Genomic DNA, 13983 nt, shown 5'->3' on the forward strand with positions numbered 1-13983 from the left:
TACAATTGATTTTTTATACACCTTTTATACACAGTTATTAAGATGTTGTAACTAACTGTAAAGGTTGTTGGAAGTGAACTTGTCAGGGTAACTTACATTTTTCTTCTTGCAGAACAAAGAAGCAGCAAAAATTTATTATTTTTTTTAAATTTTTTTAAAAAGGAACTATTCCAGGCTGAGACATGGACAATCATAAGGGGGGAGGTACAGATAGAGGTGGAGGCGAGACAAAAGATAAACAAAAAGCTGAGGAGGTCAGTGATGAAGATAAGCAGGCCAAAAACAAGCAGAACAAGTTGGAGAAAGAGAGCAGCAAGGAGCCGAGAGCGCATCCCAGAAGGGAGAACCGCCGGCGGTGTCAGTGGGCTCTGACGGAGCGTCTGGCCATCAACGTGTCAGGGATGCGTTATGAGACTCAGCTGCGCACCCTCGCTCAGTTCCCAGACTCCCTGTTGGGTGACCCCCAGCGTCGAATTCGCTACTTCGACCCTCTGCGGAATGAAGTCTTCTTGGACAGAAACCGCATTTGCTTTGACGCCATCCTCTACTTCTATCAGTCAGGTGGGAGGCTGCGGAGGCCCGCCAACATCCCCCTGGACATGTTCTTGGAGGAGCTGCGGTTCTACGAGCTCGGAGAGGAGATCATCGACCACTTCAAAGAGGATGAAGGCTTCGCCAAAGAGGAAGAAAGACCTCTACCTGAAAAAAAGTGGCAGCAGCGAATCTGGATGCTGTTTGAGTATCCGGAATCTTCCAGCGGAGCCCGGATCATCGCCATCATCAGTGTCATGGTCATTGTGGTCTCCATTCTCATCTTCTGCCTGGAGACCCTGCCTGAGTTCAGAAATGAAAAGGAGCGTAGGGAGGTGAGGATGCTCATATCTACAAAACCGGTATTCACAGGGCTGCACAAGGAAAGTTATGTCAGTTGCAATAACCGCATGAGTGAGGGAGTAGGCTGATGACAGGGTGCTTAGAGAACACAGCGTAACACTGCAGGAAAGTGATGAGGTGAACAAATAAGCACAAGAAGTGCGGACAGATGTCACTTTGCAGCACAAGCTGAAAATGTTTTTATCTCCTGGAGCAACACTGAGGGAAAAATGGAGAGGAAAGCAAAGGCTGAGGAAAGAGAGAAAGTAAAGGAGACTTTCTGCTGAAATTATTTTGGAGTTGCCACTTAATCTGATCCAGTTAGACTGAGAGGAAAGAAGTACGAGATGAGGAGAGCAGTTAAACCACCAGTGGAAAAATATGAGGGATAAAAGAGAGCAGATAAAGCGGCTTGAGAGTTTTACTTATTTGTTGATTAATTCAGATGAAGTGGATGCTTTAAAAGTAGGAAGAAGCACTAGAGAGTGGAAGGACTTAGACGAAGAGAAGCCAGCATGAAAAGCAGGAAAGGAGATGAGCTTGTCTCAGGTTACTCCTCTGAGATCTAAAGGTGCTATATATAGAGGAAGGACACCCCAAAGAGCCCATCAACACATAAACCAAAGCCCGTATTAATAAACACAGTGACTCATAGGCTACACACTGAAAACGGCATGGAAAAGATGGAGACAGATCGGTTTTTCTGATGACTACGGCAAAATTAAATTTGTCTCGCATGTGCTCCGGCAGCCTGGAGACGAGATGGATTGTGGAGGTTCAGGTAGCAGACGTGCATGCTCCCAAAACACCACCACCACTCCCTCGTTACTCCAGTAAATAGAGATAGATATGTTGATGTATGGAGGACAAAAACTGCCAAAACAAATAACAAATAGAAAAATAAATGAATATTCCATGAAAGTTCTGAAGAATTTGGGCCCTTTTCTTTACAGAGTTGCTTCACTTCATTGCGGGTCGTAAGAATTCATTTCTGCACAGCTCTTTGAAGGTCTCGCCACAAGATTTTTAATTAGGTTGACATCTGGACTTTGACTGGTCCATTGTAACATTTTGTTTCTTATATTTTCAGCCATTCTGTTTGCAGACCCAGATTATGTCCAGACTCCAGTGGTGGATCTGTTATGTCTGGTATTCTATGGCAAATGCTAATCAGGCTCCAGTGGTGGGGAAGTAGCACAGGGCCCATTTGAAGATGTCAGGCCCTCAGGCCATCCTCACAAAGTCTGTTACTGATTGTTTGGTCAGAGACATTTATACCAGTGGCCTGTTGGAGATTACTTTGTAGGGCTCTGGCAGCTTTCCTCCTGTTCCTCCTTGCACAAAGGAGCAGACACTGGTCCCACTGATGGGTTATGGGTTATGGTTTTGCCCTGTCCAGCTCTCCAAAAGTAACTGCATGTCTCCTGGAATCTCCTCCATGATCTTGAGACTGTTCTGGGAGACAGCCAAATGCAAAACTAGTGAAAAGAAACAGAAAAGATTAGAGGTGGAGAAGTTGTCAGTAGCCTCCACCACAACTCCCAAACCATTCTTGTTTTGGAGATTCTCTCATTGTTGCCCCTCTAGTGCACCTGTTGTTCATCCCATTACCACCAAAGCAGCTGAAACTGATTAATAACCTGCTCTGCTACTTAACTGACCAGCAGATTTGTCTTCCATACTAAAGTGATCAGAGCCTGCAATACTCTTGGATACAATGCAAGCCAACATAAACATACATGCATAGCCATCTCCAAGTTATCAGTCACTCACCAGATGGAAAATCTTACAAACAAAAATATCTCGATCCATGCATGTTGTTGGTTTTATGTGACAGCCTGGATCTAAGTGATGGACACTAACATCATTCAACCTGCCATTAGTATATTTCACCTTAATCTGAGCAGTGTCTGTTTAGAATTTGCTTTGCAAATGTCACAGGCAGTTCAAAGCATATATAAAGCAGCAAACACGAGGACACAAGAAACATATGCTGTTTCCAGTTTATTAGGTCAACCTAGCTAAAGATAATGTAATTTAAGACGAGCAGACTGCAGTAAATCCTCCCTTCGCGAAGGTTACAGTGTTTGGTTTGGGTTGATGTGGAATTAGGGAGATGCTGGTTGAGCTGAATGGTTATTTTAGTGGATAACCAAACATCTATCAGAATACAGTTCAAACCCACCACAAAGTAGAGCTAAATCAAAACCCAAGCCTGAACATTGCGACCTTGACGGAAGCAGGATTTACTGCCAGACATTTTTATACCAGACATTTTCAGTCAGGTGTATCTAATTAACAGGAAATAGGAAATAGAGTTGAGCACAGTATGTACTGCAAGGCCATCAAATGCTTAGAGTATCTTTAAATAAGTTGTTAAAAGACACTACTGTCCAGTTATTCCAAACTTGCACCTTGTTCCCAGAAAAAAAAAGCAGCTGGGTTAAATAAAGTGTCAGGTGGCTGTAATACAATCCTGAGTCACATGAACTTGATGTTTTATGTTTAAATATAGAGAAACTGGTTTATAAAAGTCTGTGAGAGAGAAAAAAAAAAAGCATTAAATCTAAGAGAGCGAAAATGGAGAGGAGAGAGTCTTTAGCACCGTATCAGAGATCTCACAAGATCCTGGTGACAGATGTCATACTTCAAATGTGCTTAGGACAAACTTTGATAATAATCACTACTTCTCACTTTCCTCCTTATGTTTACTCTGTCCTTCTTGATTTCTCTCTGTTTACATTCATGCAAACATCATCTCCATGGAGCTGTTTACTACTGCCCTACCTTTCCTCTCTCTCTATTCTCCTATTTCTTCTTCCAAACCAACGAGTGTGTGAAAATAAGTTGAATCTTTTGGGCAGTGCAGGTTATATGCTTTGATTTTTCTTTTAATCTAATGTTTGAGTTTAATCTCTTCTACTTCCTTATTTATCTTGCAGCAATACTCCATCACTCCTCACCCCAACATATCAAACAAGACCATCTTGGTCTCACCTGGATTCACTGCCTTCCAGGACCCATTCTTCATAGTAGAGACAATCTGCATCTGCTGGTTCTCATTTGAACTCATCATGCGCTTCATTAGCGCTCCCAACAAGATGCACTTTTTTAAAGACATCATGAACATCATAGACTTCTTCGCCATCCTGCCTTATTTTGTCACGGTGGGCACGGAGCTAGCAAAGGACAAAGATACGCAGCCCTCCGTGTCTCTGGCTCTCATCAGAGTCATCAGGTTAGTGAGAGTCTTCAGGATCTTCAAGCTCTCTCGTCACTCCAAGGGCCTCCAGATCCTGGGCCAGACGCTGAAGGCCAGCCTGAGAGAGCTTGCGCTGCTCATCTTCTTCCTCTTCATCGGCGTCATACTCTTTTCTAGCGCCGTCTACTTCGCTGAGGTGGACAGTTCTGGAACAAACTTCAAAAGCATCCCCGAGGCTTTCTGGTGGGCAGTCGTGACCATGACTACAGTCGGGTACGGCGATATGTGCCCTGGCACAGTTGGGGGAAAGCTGGTGGGCTCCATGTGTGCCATTGCTGGCGTGCTCACCATCTCTTTGCCTGTGCCTGTCATTGTGTCCAACTTCAGCTACTTTTACCACAGAGGGATGGAGTGTGAGGACACCAGGGTGTACCAGCATGTCTCCACATCGCTCTGGGAAAAGGAAGGAGATGATGATGAAGATGAGGAGGATGAGGATGGAATGGATGAGTGGCCTGAATATATGAGGGATTACGCACCACTGTATGGGCAGAACAGGGCTATTTGCCCTCCGATCAATGGGCCTCTTTTGACAGGCCTTTGTGCAGGACAGGTAGATGGGGATCAGAGAGGCATGGAGTTCCTCTTTAAGGAATCTCGTGTCACTCAGGTCTGACAGACTGCAGAGTGCTAAACTCATGGCAACACATCAAGAAAACAGAGCCAAGATATAAAAAGATACTGCTGAAAGGACACGCAGAGGGAGACATGAAAACCAAGAAGTGCAGTGACATGTGAACATAGTTTTATATGTTAAGCTTTTGCATGATTATACTCGACTCACAGCTACTCACGAAGCATCCGTTTTCCTCAGTAAATAAACAGAAAAAAGTAAAATGTTTCCAGATGCCTCAAAGCATTTTCTGTGCATCTCACATGAAAAATATTCACCAGCTGCAAAATGATTTAAATTATAACCACCCCCTCTGGTTCTTTAACCAAACACAGATGACAGTTACTTACATGTTTTGGTCACAGGAAGAATGAATGTAATGAATGGACCTAGAATTTCCTTTAACCAGATAATTTCCGGAAAAAAAAATTTAACACTAAATTCTGCTTCTCCTCATTTTCTGCCAAATCACTTTTATTTGTACAGCTTTCCAGTCAATATGTACGCTGTCATGTGTATAATATTACAATATCTTGTCTTAAATTATATGGAAACCGTATTCGACTACAGCTGTCTGAATTCAATCCCATTGACACAGGTGTATAAAATCAAGCAACTAGCCATGCAGTTTGTTTTTTTACAAGTATTTGTGAAAGGAAGAGTTGCTTTAAAGAGTTCACCGAATCAGAGCATGGTACTGGCATTAACATCAGCACAAAACCTGTGTGCTGGGAGTTTCGTGGAATGGGTTTTCATGGGCAAACAGGGGTGGCCCAGTACTTTTGTCTATATAGTCTATATACACGTTACATATTAAGCAATCAGCCAATCAGAATAAAGTATTCTGTACAGAGGATGAACTGAAAGGATGCACCATATATAACAAACGATGACTATTTTAGTCTATGTTTTACCTGATGGGGTACAATGTTGCTGTTGAGGGGTTGCTGCTGCTCGTGCTGCTGATAGTGCTGGAAGGCAGGGCTCTATTGCTTTGAGACTGTAGATGTTAAAAAGTCCATAGGAGAGATGGTAGCTGATTAAACAAGTGTTATGAGATAATATTAAAATGCAAAGATTGGTGACAGTGCTTGAAATCATAAGGCAAGAATAAAAAAACTGTGGGAAATAAACTAGGCTCTGCCTCACTCTTCGCCTCTCTTCCTCCTTCCATGTCCTCATCTCATCTATCACTCTCTACTTGCTGTCCATCTGAGAACTAGGCATAATTTGCTATTGCATTAATCTATTATTTAATTGTCCACACTTAACCAGTCTTGCACCTAGTCCATGACAAAGTAATGATAGAAAAATGTTATAGAACCAAAACATTGCAATTGTGTTTATTATAGTTTTTATACTTGAATACCTCTGCAATGCAACAACTGGTACATGTGTCATTGTTACCTGTGCCCTTTTTAATCCATCTGGTGAGGGACATACACATGCAGTGACATTTTATACCTTCTCCAGAATACTGTGTTTACAGTACTATGGCCACAAGTTGCCACAAGGTGCTGATTCAGAATCCTTCTCTTATTATTTATTCCTAGTCTATAATAATAAAGTAATGAGAATAAAAAATACATATATAAATATAAAATATAAATCAATAATTATGTGGATATGCATGTTAGATCAGTTTTAGACCCATGACACCCTTACCCAGTTAGCTGGCAGCTAATGACCAGACTACTTGTAAAGCTAATAAAAGGACAGGTAATGATTGTTGAACACACAGCACACTCATTTGTTTCAATTCGTCAGTTGCCACAACCAGAGATGGGCAGTAACGCGTTACAAGTAACGCGTTACTGTAATCCGATTACTTTTTTCAAGTAACGAGTAAAGTAAGGGATTACTATTGCAAAAACGGTAATTAGATTACCGTTACTTTCCCGTAGGAACTCTACGTTACTGCGTTACTAAAACCGTGATTTTTTGCGAGAATGTCTCATGACAGTGACGTAAGCAAGTGCGACGTTCGTGACAACAGCTGTGTGCAGATCAACAATGGATCGACTGCGGGAGAGAGTATGAGCGTGCAGCGTTTAAAGCGTGGAAGTACTGACCTTACTTTAAGTTTGATTCCATAAAAAGTGACAAAAACATTAGCGTCCGTTGTGCGTGGGAAGAAAACTTCTTTTTACAGCGAAAAAAAACCCCTAAACTTCCAAGCAAGCATCGAGTGCGCTATGACGTAATGGGAAATTCACAGAGAAACTCGCGGATTCTTCCACTGACTGCTGCGGCACACCTGCACCAGGGTAAACCTCCGCCTACCCTACTCCTGCTTTACAGGTGAAAATAGAGCAAAAGGACCGCTAGTCTTTGACTTTATTTATTTTCTGCTGTGTTTTACTTGCATCTATTTGAAAGACTGAGTGTAAACACACACAAAAAATATATTTTATGTGCTGGAATGTGCAGAAAATAGGTTTAAATATTAAACAAATTTCTTCCAGTCAGAGAATGTTGCATATAATTAAATTTTTGCTTGATGCATAAAGTTAAAAGATTAAAACTAATGAAAGAAGTTTTAAAAAGGGACTTTTCCATTTGATTACATTTTGTATGATGGATTGTAGAAAAAGTAGAATTGGGCTGAAAGATCTATCGCTTTATCACCTATTCAGGTTGTAAATCGTGTTTTTAAAAAGTAACTAAGTAACTAAGTAATTAATTGCTTTTGAAAATAAGTAATCAGTAAAGTAACGGGATTACTTTTTTGGGGACGTAATCAGTAATTAGTTACTGATTACTTTTTTCAAGTAACTTGACCAACACTGGCCACAACACAACTTACCAACGTGTACATAATAACCTACTACTCCTATGTCGTACAGACTACAGTGTATAGGCTGTACACCCTATTTACTGGTTTCCTTTGCATCAGCCTGTGTCTCTTAATTAGTTAGTGTTTCCCCTACAGCTCCACACCGCCCAGGTGGCAAAAAAATGCACGTGCTCTTTCTGAGTTTGTTTCCGGCTGGTAACCAGCGCACTCTGCTGTCGAGGGTGAGCATTGGTAAATGGTGGTCATGTGACTGATGCAAGCCAGGTCCTTTTATTTAGCAAAATTATGATTAATAGTTAAATGATACTGTTGAGGGGCAAAGGCAGGACTCCACATGCACACACAAATTACAAAAAGTAAATAAATTAAAAATGCCTCAAGAAAAGGGCACTTGGGGCACTCATCAGGAAAGGGGCAGGTCTGAGGTCTAGTATAGACCTTTCCCTTTACTATATATATTAGTATAATATTATAGTAATAGTAGTGATGATAATGTATGTTAGTATTATTTTCTGACATTGACATTCTTCTAATGTTATATTTTGCCAACTTGGAGTCAGGAGAGAATGAAAACTGTGCAGTATTGCTGATGTCATGATGTTACAGTGCGCTCACTCAGAGGTGTTGTAGCCTAAATCATTAGAGATTATTAGCTAATTCTAGCTTTCTGAGCCACTAGTCTGCTGGTATTACCAGCAAATGAGCTGATGTACTTTATTATTTTAGTTTGTTAAAACATTTCTATTCCTGTTCTGTTGCTTGTTTACAGTACCGATCCTGATCCTGGTCAGTTCATGTTCAGTAGCACCCTGCTTTCAGTCTGAATATTGTTATAAATTGAAATGGAGCAGTTTATGCCTTTTATTCATTTGTAAGTTGTGTTTCCCTGTTACATTTAACTTTTGGGTTACAGCACAAAGACTGAGAGAGGATGACAGTGTGGGCGAGAAAGAGAGAGAGCAGGATGAAGACAGCAAAGAGAGAGAGAGAGAGAGAGAGAGAGAGAAATAAACAGGTAGGAGTGGACATGTATATTATAAAGGGAGTGTAGTTTCTGTTTTACCCATATTCATGACGATGATTTCACATAACCAAGCTGTGTGCTATACTCATATCAAATATGGATTCCCAGCCTGCTCTTACAATAATTATCACCACATTATATTGTTATGTATAGCTGAATATAAAGTGTTTGTGTATGATTGTCAGTGCAAAGGAGGCGAGGACAGAGTGGTTGCACAAGAGCAGGAAGAACCAGCTGAGTAAATGTGCAGATAATGAAGTTAGCTATAACAATATTTATTTTTCACCAAATGATTTTAAAATCTTTTCACATATTTTGCTTGTGCAGCCTTTCTGCGTGGAGTTGCATGTTCTCCCTGTATCTGGATGGGATCTCTCCAGGTACTCTGACATCCTCCCACAATCTAAACTCCTAAACTCCCACTAACATGCAGTTAGTGGGGTTACTGTGGTCAGTTGGCGATTCTAAATTGCTTATAGGTTAGACTAATTTGTCTTTTTAATGGAGGAATAGGTGCAACAGCAGCACTTGCTGCATGTCCATTTGCTGCACATTTGTCTGAGTAAATTGGATATCCCATGAAGATAAAACTACTATAGAGCAGCTAAAAGTGGCGGGAGTGTTTAAGGTGTTGATGCCCTGCATTTGTCAGAGTTATGGCAGAAATGTGGCGCTGCAATCTTATGCTTACGAGGATAACAAAGAGCTTGCTCATCGGCTGGCAGTGGTGCAGACAGAGTTCATGTAGTTGGTCCGGAGCCAGTTTATGCGTTATGTGTAACCGATACAGGGCAGAGGGGGTGGGTGGCAGAAATGGTATTTGCTGGGGGCAGAACAGCTCTCTGTCACGGGGTGTTCTGGATGAAGTAGTTACCACAACATAATCCTTGTGTCACTGATTTTCTTTGATACACTGCGCTGCGCAACTTCAGTTTGTCTTTATAGTAAATCTAAAATCTGTTCTTTGTCTCAAACACTCTTCAGGACTGAAGGGTGGCTGTAATAAAGCTAAAAGCATGACGTGGGTACAGAATAAATTTAGTCACAGCAGAAAGCAACAAAGAGGGAGCTGTTTAATAATCAGTGGATCATTCATAGACTGTTTACAAAGAATCTAATTCAATGATTGTGATGTTAACTGCAACCAAAAGAAGATCAAAATAACATAAAAATATAATGGAAACACGAATCAGGTCATAAAATGTTACAAAGTTTATATTTCTGCCTCAACTTGCCTCTCAAGTATTTTTCCTTTCTTATTAATTCACAGAATTATCTTTATTTATCAAAATGTTATTGATTAATTATTTGTTTATGTTTTGCATTGTTCCATCTTTTTATTTTCCCCAAACTTTTACTACTTTTCCTATGACAGTTACATGAATACAGAAGCAAGTCATCTGGATAATGTTTTATTTATGATTTTGGCCCGTTATGTCTTCCACAGCTGCTCGGCTGTGAACAAACTAATTGTATAGCACTTGTGACACATGGGCTCGGGTCATAAGAGATCCCTCTCAGTCAGATCATTTATATGGTATTTTTAGGTTTTAGATTCTTTTCCTTGTCTGTATTTTTCAGTCTATTCTTTTAACATAACTTTAGGATCGCAATAATAGAAAGTAACTAAAAATAAAAATAATACAATGAGGTATGGGTGAAGAGAGAGCTGAGTGTAAAAGCGAAGCTCTCAATTTTAGCGGTCGATCCTACCACCGCCAATCCGCCAGTCCTACCCTCACCTATGGTCACAAGCTGTGGGTAGTGACTGAAAGAGCAAGATCGCGGATACAAGCAGCAGAAATGAGCTTCCTCTGAATGGTGCCTGGCCATTCTCTTAAGCTGGGCAAACACTAGGATTTTTTCAGCTGCGTTATTCAGCCCCTGCTCAAACTGTACGACTGAATCCAGGGGTTAGAAGTTCATGAGTCACGATGCAGGGCCTGATGCTCTGATGCAACCTGAGTGCTCACACTGTGCGTCCATAACATGAAGCTTATAACACAAAATCTGCATCTTGCTCTCCCTCTCTGTCTTTCACTCACACAGACACACACACACCACCACCATCTACTTTGCTGAATTGCTAATGAAAAACACTGACCAGGCAGCTGCAGTTGAGCAGCAGTGTCCATCCAACTCTTTTCACGGTTGTTGCGGTCGAGATGATTTTGTTAGGCCACATCGAAAAGGCTCGGATGAGCTTTCCAAAGTTCTAACACTGCGCTGCCATGCTACTCCATCTTTTTTACTTCCATTTCTGTGTTTGCGCATGCGCAGTGTGAGAGGCTGCATTGATATCCTGACGAGGGGCGACAGGATTTCAAACAGGTTTGATTTTCTTGCGACCATACGATTGCTGATCGGGAGCTGGTCGTGAGTTGTTAATCGTTTGCACGACACGTGATTAAGGCGAAACTCGGGCCGATCCCCAAAACAGTCGCACAACTGAAAAATCGCCCAAAATGGCCCAAAAATCGCACAGGTCATGCCCAGCTTTAGAGATAGGGTGAGAAGTTCGGCATCTGGGAGGTGCTCAGAGTAGAGCCACTGCTCCTCCACATTGAAAGGAGCCAGTTGAGGGGGTTCGGGCATGTCCCACCGGGAGGAGGCCCCGGGGCAGACTCAGGACACGCTGGAGGGATTATATCTCTTGGCTGGCCTGCAGGACAAGCTGGAGGAGGTGTCTGGGGAGAGGGAGGTCTGGGCTTTTCTGCTGAGGCTGCTGCCTCCGCGACCCATCCCCAGATAAGTAGAAGATGGATAATACAATGCGAAAGTCATGAAAATGTCTGTTTTTTTAAATTATAGACTTTATATTTATAGACTTTTATTGTAATTTTACAAATCAAATCGGTCCATTGCAATGATGTGCAGTGAACCATGGTTAACACACCTAAACCTAAACCAGGAATCACCTAAATATTGAAGTATATGTGGTTTCACAACTGAGTAACCACACCAGACAGGCTGGTTGTCCACATCTGTACAATGTATTGTCCTCTTAGTACTGAGTGGATGAAGAGTTGGCAACTTTCAGAGGCAGGTGCAGTTTCAGGAAATGCTTCCTCCCTAAACCAAGTATGGTATAAAGATCTGATTAGAACATTTTAGATGTAGCAAATTTAAAAAGGTACTCCCGTATGAGTTTAAAGAGGACATAAAAGGTAGTTTCAGCTGCTACACACTTAAGGCCAGCGTCGAATCAGAAAACCTTTGTGATAACAGGCAGTATTTACACAGAAAAAGGCATTGAAGCCATGCATTCCTTTCTATACGTCAGTCTCAGAAGACATTACGTAAGTGGAAGATCTCAAACAACAGACAGGGCATGCGAACTATGCAAGGTCTTTCCTCTAAAATTAGTAAAGAGGAGCTCTGGAGGAGTCTCCAGACGCCAAGTCATTACATTCTTACAGTAAGGCACCAGTGAGGGTGCCCTCTTCAGAATGACTCCCTGTGATCCTGCGTAAGAAAAAGAAAATTCCTTCAGAAGTATTTTTGGTGTAATCTATTGTGGCATGCGCTCGTGTGATGATATACAGTCGTACAGATTTCAGACTGTCTTCTGGCCAAACGATGTGGAAAACATATATTCAGAAATATTTTTTCAATCTTCAATCAATCTTAAGTATCAAGAGAGATATGGGTCCTTGATTTTGTAATGAGTATTAGCTGAATAGAACAAGTAAGGAACATGAATCATTTCAGACTTTAAAAGGTGGTTTTGTAAGTTATCTTGAGCATGTGGGCATAGTGTTACCTGTTTGTATTCTGAGTGCAGATGATCATGTATACATCTTTCCTTACTCAACAAAGGTCACATTTTATCACTCACGCATTTTCGAATTCCTTCTGCGTGACTCGGTGTGCAGCGACTGTGGGAAAATGTAATGACGAGTGCTCAAGTCTAAACATGTTTACAGAAGCATCACGAGGCACGTGTACAGGAGGAGATGGTACTGGACAAAGTGTGAGTCAGGTTCTTTGACAAAATTGTGAAATCTCAGAAATGTTCTGAGTCAGAGCTGCAGGCTGATGTGCCGAGCGATCCAGCCTCTAGATGTCAGACTGAGTTTTAAAACCAAACCAGGCTGCCAGGCTCACTCCTGCTTCTTGTGGGTCTGATTTAGAATATGCCAGAAAGACTTCAGATTAATGTGTTCCACCTTGAAATCATCACATTTGTAAACCATGTCGAACTCAGAGCATAAATAATCTTTTATTTTTATACTACGTTACCAAAAAAAAACACAATTTAGAATGTGAAGAGGGAAAGATGGAATTAGTTTAGAGTTCAAGACAAAATCTGTCTCTCTATCCTGTTATGTATTTATTTAAAAGAAATGTTGTAACTTTTTCACACGCAGCTTTTTAGAAACTGGCTTTGAAGCTGTGGGCTTCAACTTGAGCTCTGGAAAACTTTCAGGCCACAATATATATCAGATCATTATTTCTCAGAGCAGTCAGCCATGAAAATAGTTGCAAGATTCATACTTTGATTAATGTAATCATATAATTCTTTGTATTTCTGTTTATACTATAAGGAATACCTCTTAGCACCTGTCATTTTAAATACTGATTAGTCATCGCAGACTGCTTTAAATATATTCCTTTGCAAAAAGAGTTTTTCTCGTCTAGTTTGTGAAAATGGCTTCTGTGTCTTAATTTTTTGTCCTGATGTTATGTTGAAACAGAGCTGGAGTGAAGATAATAGAAAGGAGCAGATGATGCTCCTTGTGACCCTCCAAACCCCCAACACTCACACACAAACTCCTCTGAACAGTGATAGCTGCAGTGATTAAATTCCTGACCCTCCTGTCCCTTCAGATGATGCGACATGATATCCCCACGTCATGCGCTGAAGGGGCAGCTCTCTCATGCCACAGGGCAGATTAGCGCTTTCTTCTTTGGACTCCATCAGCCGCAAATGTCGATCGAGACAAACTCGAATTTTAACGATCCTAAACGAGAGTTTCGATTTTCAGTTTTTGCCGAGCTCTTTGGGGGGGGGGGGTTCACCTTTCTGCTCAGCTTTCCTCTCTGACGTATCCCTGAGCTAACGTCAGCCTTGCTTGCAATCACCCACAAAGCCCTTATGCTGTCTGGGAAGAATGAAAAGGATTGACGTCTTTCTGGCCATCTGCCGCCTACCGATTCCTCTCCCATCCATCACTCTCCCCTGCCTCGCCCATCTCTAACTCTTCACTGAGAGGATTAAGTGTGTTGGTATCTCTGTCTTTGTCTCATTACAGCCTCGTGTGTCATGTGTGCATTCTGCTTATGTGTGTGTTGCAATCTTTCCACTCAGTAATATCTTTGTCTGCAGGATTTTTCCACTGTCTTTAGTCACCAAACACTGACGCGTGTCCCCCTTTGACTGCAAATCCTCCCACAGATTGCACAAGTTTAGC

General features: G+C 41.5%; 1 protein-coding gene across 2 annotated transcripts; it reads left to right on the forward strand.

Annotated features, from left to right (window-relative positions):
- Positions 1-3: 3 nt before the first annotated feature.
- kcna7 (potassium voltage-gated channel, shaker-related subfamily, member 7) lies at positions 4-6063 on the forward strand. 2 transcript variants are annotated; one of them, XM_084925188.1, is made up of 2 exons: positions 4-895; positions 3830-6063. In XM_084925188.1, the coding sequence occupies exons 1-2, from the start codon at positions 183-185 to the stop codon at positions 4749-4751; spliced, it is 1635 nt and encodes a 544-aa protein (XP_084781314.1). In that variant the 5' UTR covers positions 4-182; the 3' UTR covers positions 4752-6063. The 2 variants fall into 2 exon arrangements, with proteins under 2 accessions (XP_084781314.1, XP_084781313.1); XM_084925187.1 differs by having other exon boundaries at positions 4-866; positions 3816-6063.
- Positions 6064-13983: the final 7920 nt, after the last annotated feature.

This window comes from Perissodus microlepis, chromosome 4 (assembly GCF_051167445.1).
Source record: "Perissodus microlepis isolate ML-2025 ecotype Zambia chromosome 4, ASM5116744v1, whole genome shotgun sequence".
In the NCBI taxonomy this organism is placed as follows: domain Eukaryota; kingdom Metazoa; phylum Chordata; class Actinopteri; order Cichliformes; family Cichlidae; genus Perissodus; species Perissodus microlepis.